General features: G+C 38.0%; 1 protein-coding gene across 3 annotated transcripts; it reads right to left on the bottom strand.

Moving 5' to 3' along the window:
- Positions 1–962: 962 nt before the first annotated feature.
- Positions 963–14,565, bottom strand: rrbp1b (ribosome binding protein 1b). Of its 3 annotated transcripts, XM_084417968.1 has the most exons (28): positions 14,496–14,565; positions 11,551–12,253; positions 11,296–11,444; positions 11,079–11,201; positions 10,423–10,575; positions 10,206–10,324; positions 9,226–9,379; positions 8,519–8,657; positions 8,216–8,367; positions 8,021–8,058; positions 7,800–7,907; positions 7,598–7,660; positions 7,454–7,514; positions 7,336–7,370; positions 7,148–7,235; positions 6,130–6,222; positions 5,858–5,950; positions 5,631–5,705; positions 5,457–5,546; positions 4,873–4,965; positions 4,729–4,791; positions 4,471–4,563; positions 3,951–4,034; positions 3,813–3,878; positions 3,408–3,491; positions 2,210–2,287; positions 1,969–2,112; positions 963–1,455 (listed from the first exon to the last, which is right to left on the bottom strand). In XM_084417968.1, the coding sequence occupies exons 2-28, from the start codon at positions 12,224–12,226 to the stop codon at positions 1,420–1,422; spliced, it is 3,150 nt and encodes a 1,049-aa protein (XP_084274094.1). In that variant the 5' UTR covers positions 12,227–12,253; positions 14,496–14,565; the 3' UTR covers positions 963–1,419. The 3 variants fall into 3 exon arrangements, with proteins under 3 accessions (XP_084274094.1, XP_084274093.1, XP_084274095.1); XM_084417967.1 differs by having other exon boundaries at positions 5,457–5,705; XM_084417969.1 differs by lacking the exon at positions 3,813–3,878.
- Positions 14,566–16,108: the final 1,543 nt, after the last annotated feature.

Raw genomic sequence — 16,108 nt, 5'->3', positions numbered from 1 at the left:
TTATCAGCTAATTGCGAGTCGAGTTCAAATCTCAGTTCGTCAAAGTTTCTTGATACTATACTGTCCTATCATAATAAAAGGCAAAAAAATTATATTCTTTAAACTGATGCAAGTTAAGTTCCATCCACACACAAAAATAAAATCAGCATTTTTTTAAGCCATTACATCAACACCTCTCATAATGGGAGTGGGGGAACGGATTCCGACAGCTGTTTTTTTTTGCCGTCGGATTCTATTCCCCCCATATTTCTGACAAACTGAGGTTCTAATATTTATAAAATTGATGCTCTTTAATATCCATCCACACACAGAATAGAATAAGCATATTTTAAGCCGATACATCAACATCTCTCATCATTGGGGTGGGGGCACGGATTTCGACAGCTGAACTCTTTGCCATCAGATTCTGTTCCCCATATGTTTCTTACACAATGAGGTTCTAATTTTTATCACATTGCAACCAAGTACTAAACCCAATAGCCTAATGGTCAGTACATTCTGCAATGATATGACTTGCTTTTCAGCTTATTGCGACCCGAGTTCAAGTCCAGGTTCGTCAAACTTTCTTGATACTATACTGTCTTATCGTAATAAAAGGCAAAAAAATATATTCTTTAAACTGATGCAAGTTAAGCTCCATCCACACACAGAATAGAATAAGCACATTTTAAGCCGATAAATCAACATCTCTCATCATTGGGGTGGGGGAACGGATTTCGACAGCTGAACTCTTTGCCGTCGGATTCTGTTCCCCCTATGTTTCTTACACAATGAGGTTCTAATATTTATGACATTGCAAATAATTACTACACCTAATAGCCTAGTGGTCAGTATACTCTGCATGACATGATTTGCTTTTTAGCTTACACCTCTCATAATGGGAGTGGGGGAACGGATTCCGACAGCTGTTAGAAAAGAAAAGGATGTTGTTTTAACGACATAAGATCTCGTTATTGACCCCAAACTTTTGAACAGATTTTTTATTTGAAAGTAAAGACGACCAACACACAACTCAAAGTACATACTGTATTTTATTATCATATCATCACATTTGTTAACAGCCAACTACAAAAGTGTAGTAGCTTTTACTGCATTGCTGCAACATGAAATGTTCCTTCCTTTGACTCTCATGAGAACATGCAAACAAAGGATAAAAAGAGCAATTGCCCAAATCATCCTGTACTGTATCTTTCACTCAAGCACTCCTCCCTTTCAACACTGAGCGGTTTAGCAATAACTTTAGGAGGTGTTCAGTCACCTAATAACAGCACCAATAAAACATACAAAATATATTATGCTTCCTCCCTTAACGATCCTCACTGGCTAATAACAGTCGGCACATTTGCCACTGTAGCAGAGAATACAAAAGTAAATAATGCATAAGAATAATTAAGGCACAAGGTTGTTGGATTTATTCTGTCAAACAGACGTTCCTTCTTTTGACTCTTCAGTTTCCTGTAGAGAAAATAAAATGAATTAGACATCACAAAATCAACCTCCATTTAGTCACCATCAGATCAAAATTGACAATTCGTATTTTTTTTTTGGAATCTTGCGGTGTTTATTTATTTATTATAAATGATTTATCCGTGCACATCATTCTTTTTTACAATACATGTGCCCTCATAATCTTTAATCACAATAACTTCTCTGATGATGTGTTTACTGGCATGAGGGCGGGGCAAACTGTCACTCACATGAGATTGACCAATAGCAAACCACAACCATCCAATCGAATCCTGATGGACAAATTCAAGTCCCGCCCTACATTTGTTCTTGTTCGACAAGCTGTTTCACTCGGATATACGTCACAATAGTGAAGAAAAGACTAATAGTAGCTTCCGTTTCATGCTGACTTTAAATGTTACTGATATATTACATACAATATATACATTTAGCATAGATTGAAGGCCTTACATTTTTTTGTGCTTTCCTCTTGTGAATGTATGGAGAGTGTTAATAATGTACCTTGCCCTGTAACTGTTCCTGCAGGTTCTTCTCGCTCTCTCTCTCTTTGTCCAGATCTTCCCGAGAGCTCTTCAGGAGCTGCTGCAGTTCAGAGGCTGCCTGGCCGAGGTCTTGCGTCAGCTTCTTCTCTTTCTCCAGTCTCTCCTGACATAGACACACACAAAACACACACACCATCAGAGAGCGGAGCTCTTTTATATGCTGGTCTACACCTGATATTTTGAAGAGGCGTTGTAGGAACCTTTAACTCTTCAGTTGGTCCTTCAGCAGCTTTCAACTCTTCTAACTGAGCCTCGAGATCCCTGACGCACTTCTGCGCCTGAGTGGAAATAAACGTGTGAACACACCAAGAAATTCAGATACGATATAACAGTTTAAATAATATTCTAATTAAAACTTATTTAAAATAAGTTTTATAAAATTTATATTAAATAAAAAAGATATTCAATTTATAATAAAAACAACAACAAACTAAAATTCAAATACTTGTAATTTAAAATAAAATGAATCCAAATTAAATTGTATTTGTGTAAATGAAAGTCAAACATATCAAAATAAAATTACAATAGTTAATTTTAATTAATTAATCAAACCAAATTAAAACGAAAAACAAACCCACATAAAATTCAACCCAAATGAAATGAATCAATTAAATATTAAAACAAATTTTATTTAAAACAAAATTAATTTAAACCAAATCACATTAAAAATCTAAATCAATTAAGTAAAAATTAAATAATTATAATTTATTAAAAGTAATTCATAAATTTAAATAAAAAGCAAATCCATAATCAAACAATAAAAATAAAAATTCAGTTAAACTAAATTTTAGTGTAATTAAGTGAATTAAGTGTAAAAGGAAATTCCAAAACACTGCAATAATTTTAATTTAAAATTAAATATTTTTTTTATTGAAATAAACCAAATAAAAGAATAAAAAAATAAATATTTAAAAACATTTTATTTAAAACCAAATTAATTAAATTTAATACTTTAAATAACATTTTACAATAATACTTTAAATAATTTAAATATAAGAATTTAAAATTAAATTAATAAATGCAAATCAATAAGAAGTCAATAAATCTAAGTCTCAGTGCATATACATATATATACTAATTAATATGAACAAAATAAAATACAAATTTTTCATTTAAAATAAAATCACTTAATAAATCAAGATAAAAATGAAATTTAATGAAAATGTAATTAAAAATCTCAAAATACTACAATAAATTGTATTTTAGAATCAAATGACAAAATAAATTAAAATAAAATCATTTTAAATATTAAAACAAAATTTAATTATCTAAATAACATCTATAACAATAATACATTTTTATTTAAGATGAAATTATTAAATGTAAATAAAAAGCAAATCATAAGAAAAGAGAGAAAAAAAAAAGTAAAAGAATCTAAACAGCCCTCTAAATTGTCACCTGTTCATAGTTGTTTGCAACCTGCTGTCGAATGTCCTCTTCTGTCTGCAGTTTATTTGTTGCCTCCTCCAGCTGCGTTTTCACCTGTAAAGTTAGACATCGAGGAGTAGAGATTCAAGTTTAGTCACAGTTACAATACCCACACACAGCATATGTATACATGTACACATGATGTGCATGTACTTGAACTGCTAAAGACTCCAAAAAAAAAGCATGCCAGAAAACGGTCTTCAAGCTATGCGGAACATAATACATAACAGACATGCTATACCCGCCTTCACCAAGAACCTTTTATCTATGACAAAGATCACAGAATGCACAAAAAGCACAATGGGAGATGAAAAAGATGACAGCCACTGCAGCAGATACAGTTAATACACATAAATACACACAACCAGTATTGACCTGAGTGGACTGTGCGCTCTTCTCGTTCTCTGCCTGCCGACTCGCTTCCTGTAGCTCCTGCTTGACCTGTAATGCACAGCACAGCTGTCACTCAAAGTAGAAAGCCACATGTGCAACATAAGACGATGTTAAACTTACCAATGAAAGTTCTGCTCTCTGTTCCTGAGCCTCTGCTTTGGCTGATATCAGCTGGACCTGAGTTTCTGATAACAATGCCTTCAGCTGAGAAGAATATAAAGAAGGATATGACAACACATTCAAACATGTTAACATAAACGTCAGTGAGTCGTTTATAGGGTACGATTACACGACAACGATGGACAAAAAAAAAAAAAAAAAAAAATCCTTTGCATTTTTCGCATACAGACAACAAAGCTGTCAAAACGATCCCCGTTCACACATATCCGCAAAAACGACTAAAACACTGTATTATTCATGCCAGGCCAGTAGATGGCGATGTCACTTTGTAAAGAAGCACTACACACCTATAGACTGAACACGAAATACGTAATAATAATCATCCCTTTCAGGAATTCACCCAGTTTTCAATAGTTTGCATTTTCAGGTCCCCATAAAAGTTTTCCGTTTTTAGTTGTCATGTAAACGGCCCCTTAGACAGATCTTCTCTTTTTAAATAAAACTCAGCGAGTCGTTTCACCTGAGACATTTCTTCTGTGTACGTCTGACTGATGGTTATGGATTCCAGTTGTTTCTCTAGCTGGGCTTCCAAAAGCATCACCTGCCCCTTCAGCTACAGAGAACAGAGGAACAGTACGTTTCTACAAGAGCAGCGTGAACATTCATCAAAGCTTCTCCTTTTGCATTTCACAGAAAAAAAACAACAACCTCATACGGGTTTAGAGCAACGCGAGTCAGAAACCCAGTCCCCAAGTACCCCAAAAATGTGAGCATGAACCTGATTGGTGTCCTGTCTTTCCACATTTATCGTCTCCTCCAGGACCTTCACCTGATCCAGAGCCTGTGGGAGATCCAAACTTCAGCACAACTGAAGTGTAGTAAACAGTCACGCAAATCCAGGGTCAGTGAAGGATGTTCTTACCGTCTGTTTTTGCTGCTCGGCATCTGAAATCTTTGACTTCCACATGAGCTCGCCGTCCTCCACACTACTCTGCAGAACTTTCAGCGTGCTCTCCTGTACAAAACACACAACGTTCAGCTTTTTAGCTTTTTAGGTCAAGACTGAAATCCACAGACCATAGCAATAATAAATGTAACATTTACAGACTTTGATATCATTATGGTTTCATTCTTCTTCCTAAAAATAAACATCATGACATTAATAATGTGAGTAAAGAAGTGAAGTGAATAAAGTAATCAAATGTAAAATAACACTGGATAGTCTTCACTGTATAAATTAAACAGATTAATCCTTATTAAATTTACAAAAGTTATTCAGTCAAGAGCAGCGTAGATTTCTGGGCATCGTTCACGTTTGTTTACATTCATCTTCTCACAACATTGCATAGAATTCATAAAAATATTACTGGCCAACTGGAGATTGACACCGTTTCAAATAATCACCAATGCAATTTTCACGCTCTGTAAATTTCTTAGAAAAAATCTGCTTTAAAAGAAAAAAGTGTGGTCTATGTTTGCATGATAAATGTGTGCATGCCACCGTACCGTTTCACTGAGAGTCGATCTGTACTGTTCACACTCAGCCTGAAGTGACCTCTGTCTCTCTTCTGATTGGGCGAGTTTCTGCTGCAGATCCTGACACATAATCAGATAAACATGAGACAAGAGAAGAGAACAACCGTGCATTGCAGGTGTGTGTCTATAGACATGATATCTCACCGTCACATCTGAGCTTGACTGATTTTCTGTCAGGTTCTTCTGTGCTTCATGTGTGAATGCTTCCAGCCAGTTTGTCTACAACATACATATGTTTATTGCAAAACAAAAAACAAAAAGTATACAAAATATGATTTAATTTAATATTAAATGACCTGTGCTCTAAAATTATTCACATATTTAATACATTTATTCACAGGTTCACTTTACATTAAAAAAGGAATTCCAACCTGATGCATTTCTATGCTGATGTGAGGGAAGAGCGTCTGGAAAGCGTTTCTGGTGTCTGTCTGGAAAGAGCTCAGCTGCTGCTCGACTTCACTCTACACACACATAAGCCTTTGATCACTAAATTTAATTATACCACACAAAATGTTTAATAGTTATAGCCAACTACAGCCTTTTGATGATAATGAACACCTCATTCATCACGGTTTGTGTGTATTGTGTAGATATAGAAGTAAGTGCATGTTTATACTGTACGCGTTTATATCAGGGTTACCTGTGCGGCCTTGGCTTGGCTCAGTCTTTCTTCACTCAGCCTCTCAGCAGCAGATAGGGCTTCCAATGCGGCATAGTTTTTATCTCGCAGTTCCTGAACACACACCACAATTAGATGTGGATGGATGGGTAGTTAGAGATTGATAAATATGAACTGAGAGGTTATCAATATGGATGGACAAGCAGGTTAGATAAGGACAAATGGGAAAGGCAGATACACATGGATGAATGAGTGGGTATATATGGACAGATGGGTTGAGTAGATCGTAGTTAGATAAGGATGGACAGATAAATTCAGGTGTACCAGTAGGTATATATGGACAGGTTGGGTAGATGGACATAAAGGTAGGCTAGGTATGGTCAGACAGAGTGTGGATATGGATGGGCAAGTAGGTATATTTGAATGGGTTGGGTAGATATGGTCAGTTACAGGCTGGGTGGATATGGACAGATATGTAGGTAGGCATGGACAGACAGGAATATATAGACAGACGAGTGAGTAGATATGCTGGGTAGATATAAATGGACACGTGGGTAGATATGGATGGACGAGTAGGCATGAATGAACAGGTTGTGTAGATATGGACACAGCTTGGGTAGTTATGGTTGGTCAGGCTGGGTAGATATGGACCAACACATAGGAAGACCTGGACCAATGGGTTAGGTAGATGAAAAGGTTGTTAAATATAGATGGACAGATAGATATAGACATATGAGTAGGGTAGATAGACAAGTTTGGTAAATATGGATGGATGGTAGGTATAAAGGGACACAGGTAGGTAGATATAGATGGACGAGTTGGTATATATGAACAAGTTGGGTAGATATGGACGCACAGGTAAGGTAGATATGGTCAGACAGGCTGGTTAGAAATGAAAGAACCCATAGGTAAGCGTGGACCAACAGTTTGGGTAGATATGAACAGAAAGGTAAGTTAGATGTAGATAGACAGGTATGTAGATACAGTGTGGACAGGTTGAATACATATGGATGGATGTGTAGGGTAGAGATGAACTCACATTGCTCTTGGCCTTCACTCGCTCCATCTCTTCTTTAAGCTGTTGAAGTTCCTCCTCCAGTGAGATCATGCGTGCGTCCTTCTCCAGACTGACAGACACAAAAACAAAAGTCGGTCATTATCAGAAGCATCCAGGAAAGAAAAAAAGAAGACAAATATCTGGAGGAATTGACAAAAGAAATCTCTTACTTCTCAAACGGCGGTTCAGCTTCAACAGTATCAGCCTGTGGATATAAAATTAGATACCAATTCACATGTATTACACACATGCAAATATTCAAATCAAATTATCATATGCTCAACTCACACTTTCCATCTTCTCCAGCTGAGCCTGTAGAGATGCCACAGACTCTTCCTTTTCTTTCAGACTGAGGGATAGTGAGAAAGAAATGTATTTAATCCATACAGTCTACAAAATATACTTGAAGAAAGCATCAGCTGTATTGTATACCTAGCTTTCAGTTGGTCGATCTCAGCTGTGTATTCCCTTCGTTCCGTGTCCGCCTCATTAACCCTGAAAAACGAGTCCATGTTTAGATCAGACACCAGAGAGTGGCACATTCACTGAGGTCTTAGAAACAACTGGTGTCATTGAATCGATCTTAATTTGAAGATAAATTTAATTCATCAAGTTTAAATAACGAAGACAGTACCTATTCTGAGTCTCCTCAGACTGAGCTCTCTTTAATGTGTCAAGCTCCTCCCTCATCTGATTAAGCTCCGCCTCCATTGATGTCAGCTGGTCCTCCCTTTCTTTCAGACTACACACAATATATCAAAGCATGGTGAATGTGATTTCACCAAGTGAAATAAGTTCCTGGATCAACATCTTTAAATGTAGTGACTCAAATGAATTGTGAACAGTTCACAATACCTGCTCCTCAACTGTTCAACCTCCTCGCAGTTGATCTTCTATACAGAATCAAAACAGGGATGAGAATCGTATTAATTGTTATTCCAAAAATGACATGCAGTACAGTACCTGATATTAAAATCTCAATGCTCGTGTCAAAAACCTGGTTTTGCTGCATTGCATTGGCAACTAGATTACAGTGCTAAATATTTGTACCTGGATCTCAGCCTGTACGGTTGCTTCTGTCTCCACAGAGGGCTTTTCCTCAGTAACCTGTGGTGTCTCAGACAGCTGTGCTCTCAATATCTCCAGTTCTTCACATCTGTCTTTCAGCTCTTTTTCTGTAACACGCATACGCTCCTGGAGTTCTGTAAACAGAAGTTATTTCCATCTTAAAAGGTACAAAAACATAAAACGCTACAACTAGAACATGCCCCCTTTAAACTCACTGTTTCCATTTGGAAACTGAGCCAAGGGAATGCATAGTAAGTGAAACAAGATGTGTTTGAGTGTACTGACCGGTAAGGGTCTTGGTTTGCTCTTTTGATGCATCTATTTGAGTCTGTAGGGTTGTGCTTCTGTGCTGAGCCTCATGGAGTTCTTCACAGACTCGATCCAACTTCTGCTGCAGAGCCTTCTCTGCCTCCACACGGGACGCCTAACACAGACACAGAGGATTGTCAAAGGAATAGTTCACCACAAAACAGCACCCAATATAGCCATATGATACAATACTTTGTGTAAGAAACAAAGTCAATTGCAAAGCTATTGTACAGATTCAGATTTGGAACCTGATAGCCCCTGTTCACCATCCACTTTCATTGTATATGCATGCAGGTTTGTAACAAATGTAAATAAATGGAGAAATTCCAATAAGGGTCCTCACGCCATCATTGCTCGGGCCCTAATGATGACTTTTGGCGAACTGTCTCTTTAATATCAAAGAATGTATTATTGCTAAACATCCAACATGGGAGTTTTAGCCACAGGGGTTTACATTTCTTGCATAGCTAAGCTGGGGGAAAAAACTAAAATAAACACACACACGAACAGACAAAATGTCCTGAAAGAAATACAAGTCATCACAAAGACAGATAGGAATTGCTTTTAAAGTTAATGTATATGGTGAAATTCCTACCTAGGGGAAGATAATTGTCATGGTACAAAGACCACAATCACCTAAGAGAGATGAGATAAAAGGAAAAAGGTCAGGGGTCAGGGCTTACTTGTGTTTGCGCTAGCTGTTCTTCAGCAGTGGACATCTTGGTTTCAAGGGTCTTCCTGCGCTCTTCCTCAGCATGCTGAGAAGCCGTGCGCTCATTCATCTCTCGGTTTAGACGCACACAATCCTGACGCAGCTTTGCCAACTCTGCATTCTGCCTGTGCGTGTGAAAAAGCCACAGATTTACAAAAAGGAAATGGTTAGATAATACGTTTTATAGCTGGAGGCAGGTTTAGTGTTAGCTTGCGCTGTGTAGCTTTTATTTTATGGCTTTTGCCAGGAAATTACAAGGGGAGAAAGAGGGGGAATGGGATCATAGGTTAGATTTGAACCTGCATCTCCAAAAATGAGCACTAAGGATAATAAATGTGCTTTCTGTCATTTCTGTACCAATTAAATGAATTTGCACAATTCGATTTTTATATTTTCTTAAGAAAAACCTGTGATGCTTGCCTGGGCAAAATGAGGGGGCATGGTTTGCCAATGCGTTGCTATGTGATTGCTAAGGTCTTCTGAGTGTGTTTTAGCAATATGGTTGTTATCTGGGTAGCATGGTACAGGTGATCTGGGCAATTGCTTACTGCTCAAAACATGCTCAAATCTCTGGTCTCTAGAAATGGATGAGGTCCCTTCCACCCGTTTTGGTTGGCATCCACCTGGCAAAATCCTAAGTATGGCTTAGGGCCCATTCACACCAAGGACGAGAACTATAAAGATAAAGCTTTAGTAATAGTTCTTATTCTATGAGAATAGCGAAGTACACACCACAGCTATAAACGATAATGACACAGAGGAACTGTGACTCAGATATAACGACTCAATCAGAATTCTCTCTAATTTAAAGATCTCAAGATTTAAAGCGTCATAAGTCTGCACTGGTGTTGTGTTGGTATTCATGTCCGTAGAGAGGCGTAAAGAATTACCCCAAATTTTTGATCCTTCATCGGTTTCACTGTAAGGGTTTATGCATACTGTGTTCAGTACCTGCTTTCAGCCTGGCTAGTGGCTTGATTGAGGGCATCTCTGAGAATAGAGTTCTCTTGCTGCAGACGGGCCAGCTGAGCAGTCGGTCCATTCTCTAACTGCTCTTGCAGGCTTTGGATCTGTGGAAACACACATACACAACTCATTTAATAATCTAACAACACACTACGCAGCATAGCGAGAGGGAAATAAGTGTGAGAGGCTGTTGACTTGTGACCTTGCCGTTGAGCTGTTGGGTCTCGTTGATGTGCTCCTGGTAGGAAGTCTGCATGTGAGCCTGTAGGGCTGCGATCTCCTGGCCACGGGAGCTCAGCTCAGAACTCATACGGGTCTCTATGGATGTCATCTTGCCCTTTGCAGAACTCAGCTCCTATTGGCCAGAGCAAAGAGAGTCAGAGATACGGTTAATGACCCAAGACCATCAGGGTTAATGTCATTTTGACAAAAAGAATGATGTTCCTGATCAGCGTTTTTATCAACCAATCAAATTTTTGAGATCGAGAAAAAGTTAGAATTAGGTGCTTAGGGTGGTGTGTTATCAACCAATCATATTTCTGATTTTAAGGTAGTAAATGGTTAAGGTTGGGGCACAGGCAGGGATTTGGTTAAGACTAGTTTTCAACAGGATCATTGCTCCATCCATTCTCCAAACTGCTTGTTCTTTGTAGCTTTGCAGGAATGCTGGAGCGTATCCCAGCATCTCAGGCGTATACAGGGAAATACCATGGATGGATGGCCAGTCCATCACTGAACATTACTCCAGGACCAACACAATTATTTTCAACAGTCACTCATGACCTTGCAGTGAAGAAGCTTGATTGAACTAGAAACTAGTTTGAACCTCATTGGTTTGTCTATGTTGGCACGTATTACCTTGGTAAGCTCTCGGAGACGGTTTTTGGCCGCAGCTACGTTGCCCTGCTCAGCGGTCAACTGCTTTTCCTTCTCCTCCAGCTGCTTCTTCAACGGCGCCAAGGGGTCACCCTTCTGAGATGCCTGCCAATGAGAGAAGGAAAGAGACATGAGTGCTAATAGAAGCAGACAAGTATTAGCACTTTGAAGAAGGGTTTATTAGGTGATGACTTAGTACCAGTTGGCAGGAGTCCTTTCCTGCCTTCTTGCTGATGATCTCAAAGAGTTTCTGGGTCTCGGATTCACTGAACGATGCACTATTCAGACTGGAGACCAGAGTTTTATATGGTGACGGCTGGGGGACATCAACCGTTTCCACAGAAACCACTTAAAAAAAATTAAAAAAAAAATTAGTATAGACTGATGCGAGCAGTGCAAGTTTGAACCCCTACTATTACATCTGTCCTAGATGGATATGACCAAGGAGACTCACCTGGCTCAGCCTTCTTCTTAGACTTCTTCTTGGTTGGAGCTTCAGTTTTGGGTTCTTCATCTTTAGGGGGAGCAGCAACCTCAGGAGCAACTGCTTCTTTCACCACTACCTCTGCAACCACTGGTTCCACCATAACTACAACTTCTGGGACCTCCACGGGCTTGACGGGGGCCGGTGCCACCTTGGCCACCTTCTTCTTTTTCTTCTCTTTTGGGGAAGGAGCAACTGGGGCCACCACAGCACTTACAGTAGGAGGGGCAGCACACTCAATCTTAGGAGCTGGTTCAGGTACCACTGGCTTGGGCTTAACTTCAGGTTCAGGCTTGGGAACAGGCACAGGTTCAGGTTGGGGTTCTGCTTCAACTTGGGGTAATGCGTTGGGTTCACTGTTTTCTATCACAGGTTCAGGGATGGACTCGGGCTCAGATTCTGGAAGGTTCCCATTTGGCTTCTCCTCCTTCTTCTTGGCCTTGTTTTTCTTTTCAGATGCCTTTTTCTTCTTGTCAGAGCGCTGGGGTTGGATCTTGCCTGAGTCTTGCCGTTGTTTGGCCAGGGCTTCTTCGTAAGATGTCTCCTTCATGGAAAAAGTTGAAACGAGCGTAATGCCAATGGCGGAGAACACCATGAAGCCACCAAACACCACAATTCCCAGAGTTTGAGGATCGTACACATCCATCTTTGCTCAGTCCTTTCCCTCCTAATCCTACAAAAGTACAAAAACCATCAGCACCTTCTAAGAAAAAGGCTATGTTCTGTTGACACACTCAAATGTGCAAACAAGGACTATTTAATGTTAATGGACAACAACATCCTCTGAGCATTTCACACAAGAAGTCGTAGGACAGACAAAAGTACCACTGCTAAAGTATATCCTGTAAAGTATTATTTTTGAACATTTTTGAACAGATAAATGCCCCAATCAATAATTCCTGTCCAGATGTCTTTAATAAAAAGGTTTGGAAGATGTTCTTTTTTTTATGTTTTCACTAAAGTTTTGTTAATGTTTCGTTGGCTAATGCGACTGTGGTCTATGATTTTATACTGCCACCTATATGCATATGCATGGATGCAGCATTGGGAAAAAGCAAAAGCTTTCAGTTAAAGTTTTGTTAATGTTTTGTTGGTTAATACGACTGTGGTCTAGGACTTTATACTGTCATATATATGCATGGATGCAACACTGAGAAAAAGCAAAAGCTTTCAGTTACTGACCGTAATATCCTATTCACCAGCATTTCTGCTACCTATAAGTCATTTATACTGCTTGGTCATGTATTTGGCTTCCATGAGGGGGCAAAAAAGATAAATAAATAATAAAAAGACCCTTCATTGCAGAGTGCTGAGTGGATGTCAGATTTATTTTTGCAAAAACCCTCTTGCAAAGTTTGAAAAAAAGAAAAAAAAAAGTTTATTTTCACTGAAAACAGCACCTCCATAACTTTTGCCCACTAAAGTTCATGTTATGCAACACCCCGCCGAGACCAAACTCATCAACATTCCCTCACACAAACAGAGAGGGGCATACATACAGTTTCCAGGGGACAGGTCTGTGTGCAGCAGACCACAATAACCTTCCCCCAACATCACGTTTTAACTAGCAGCCAGTGCAGCTCTTGCATGGAAGTTCTAGAGAGAGGGTCTCTAAATATCTGACTCAGGCACTCAGGTAAGGGGGAGAATACTGACTGGGCTTGAATGAAATAGGCTACTCTTAACAGCATATAACTTATATGCATTATAATCTATTCACTGCTTTGCATTTATTAAATAGCCTATAATGCAACCCATTACAAAAAAGCAAAGAAAAAAAAAGCAACGTGGCTATAGTGATTCCACACTACTTCTGCGGAACAATTACCATGGTATTTATGAAGTACTATGAGGAACTCTTAGTATTATAATGGTGCATGTCCAAATCATAATACTTTTGGTGATCATGAAAGCCTCAGACCTAGCTGTCATCAAAAACAAGCAAATACTTTTTTTTTTTACACCATATTAAACCACATAGGTCTTGTTTTAATCACAAAAGCATATTTCTTGCAATTATTTTCCTAAAATGATCGATGTGGGAATATGGCTATCCTAAAATGGATCCACGTGACTCAGAAGAGAGAGGATTCAGGAAATGCAGAGTTCCTACATGCAGGACACATACTCCTCATCTCAGTGAAAGGGGGCTGCTTTCATATGTTGGACATTAACCCTTGCAGCAACATTGCTGAGTCGCTGACGTTACATAATAATGGCTGAAAGAATGCGGTGTTTAAAAAAGTATTTATGGGAACTTTGCCATATGGTTATTTCTTCCCCATTTGTCCTCTTAATGATATTACTTTGCTTTGACAAAGTTTAGATTTTTTTTTTTTTTTTTTTTTTTTTTTACTCCTCTTGAAAAATCATAGAATATTAAACACATTTTTATGATGATAAAAATAAAATAAAAAAAATGTAAAGTTCGTAAAAAATGAAAGTAAATACAATTTTGGATAATTATTAACACGATTCAGTCATTAAATTTTTAGGAAGATACAATTAACTTTTGGCTAATTTTACAATTGTTAAAGCCTAAAAATGAACTTGCTCTTATGCTTGATGAAACACCACAAGCTCGAATAGCATGTTAAATCATATGTAAAAGACACACAAAAAAAAAAAACAATACAGCTACTCAGAACGGTACAAAGCCAGTGAGCACAGCCAGACATTATATAAAGAAAGACTAAAATTATAAAGTGACAAGTCAATAAAAGCATCAGTAAGGACACGTACGCTCGAGCAGAAGAAAGATGCTTTGAATTAGATTATCACAATGCACAAGTTCAAACCATCTGAGAATACAAATTATTTTCAAATACAACCTAAACATCAATATCAAACCCATTTGTCAGACTGACAAACTTTAGCTTTTTCACTGGTGGTGATAAAATAAAGCGTGCGCTTACCTGCGTTCAAATGTACAGTGATAAAGAATCGCCGCTAACTTTTGGAGTCGTGGCACTTTTTGAGAGTTGGCGCAGCGCCCGCCTCTAAAGCTGATACGCGACCTGATACTGACATCTGATTGGACAAACGCCTGTCAATCAACGCCCTTTAAACCAACCGCGTCACGCGTAGTATCCAAAAGCGTACGGTGGGAAGCGCAGAGGGCTGTGAGAGTATTCGGTTGGTTGTCGAATGATAGCCTAAAAGTTTTTACAATATAAACATAAAACAGAGAATGGAATACTTTAAAAGCATTACTTAAGCATTAGAGTAATCAATTTTATAATACCACCCTTACAAAAGTACTTTAGTGGTATCATAGTAGCCTACAGTTACTGCTCTGATAGTTTGATATGTCAGAAAGACCACGGTTAGATGTCACACTTTAGACACACTTAAGAAAGTTAAGTGCCTAAGTTTAATACTTAAGGTTAGAGGTTTGTTTAAATGCCTGCCTTAAAAAAAATAACACTAATTTAGAGTTAAGGTGCAAATTAAAAAAAAAAAAAAAACAGTCTTGACTAAACAAGAAGGGGAGAAAAGTGTAAAAATTGTTAGCTAGCAATTGCAAAACCCATTATCGTTTTCCTATCAGCTTGAATAAAGCTTAAATGACAGTATGGTCCCCTCAAACATGTGTAGGTGATGTAATAGCTCTGGAAAGACTTCCAGTAATCTGAGATAACTAAAGTTTACACTGAGTGCAAAGAAATGTCACAGATTAACTGAAAATCAATAGGCTACTTACTATTATAGGCTACTTTTAAGTCTTACGGTGTTGTGCTAGTGTTTGTTAAGATGTAGGTTGTGCTGAAAGGTCTTGATATTAAGATGAAAAAGAATTGACTGACTCTTCCCAAAAAGCGTGTTTTACCCCAGTCATTCATTAAATAATCAACCATAGGGCCCTTGGCTGCCATCTGTTTGCTAAGGATTAAAGTCTTTGCTAAGAAACTTCTACTGCAGTTGTAATGTTTGTATGATTATTATAAGTGGTGCTTTTTTTAATGTGCAAATATTCCACGTATACTTAAGGTTGAAGATCTGAACAATCCAGTAAGATTGAGTTTTAAACTTCAGTGCGCAGCTCTGTTTGTGCTAGTGTAAATGACACCAACATGTAGCTTGCTGATGAGACAGATTTACAACGCAAGTTTGGAACAGGAAAGAAAGAAAATGTTGCTTCAGAAAATGTGAAAATCTACTTGCGTATTATTAGTTTGCAGAAACTGGTTTTCGCCTTAGAGACTTAAAGTGATACTGTGAGATATAAATGCAAAATTTACGAAAAATAGTTGCGATTTTGGTAAACTACATTGAAATTAGGCGAAATAAAGTCACAATTATGGGAAGTAAAAACGCAAGTGTTTGAGATATATTTGTAATTGCAAGATATAAGTTCTCATTGTGAGAAATAAAGTTGCAATTATGAGAAATAAAGGCACAATTGTTTGAGATAAATTTGCCATCACAAAATATAGTCACACTGTGAGAAATAAAGTCACATTTGCAAGATATAAAGTCACATTCACTGTAAAAAGTGATCAGTTGACTTAACTTTAAAAAAGTGAGG

The sequence above is a fragment of the Rutilus rutilus genome, assembly GCF_951802725.1.
Source record: "Rutilus rutilus genome assembly, chromosome: 8".
NCBI classification, from domain to species: Eukaryota; Metazoa; Chordata; class Actinopteri; order Cypriniformes; family Leuciscidae; genus Rutilus; species Rutilus rutilus.
Note: the sequence above shows the minus strand (reverse complement) of the source record. Positions and strands in the feature narration are given on the sequence as shown.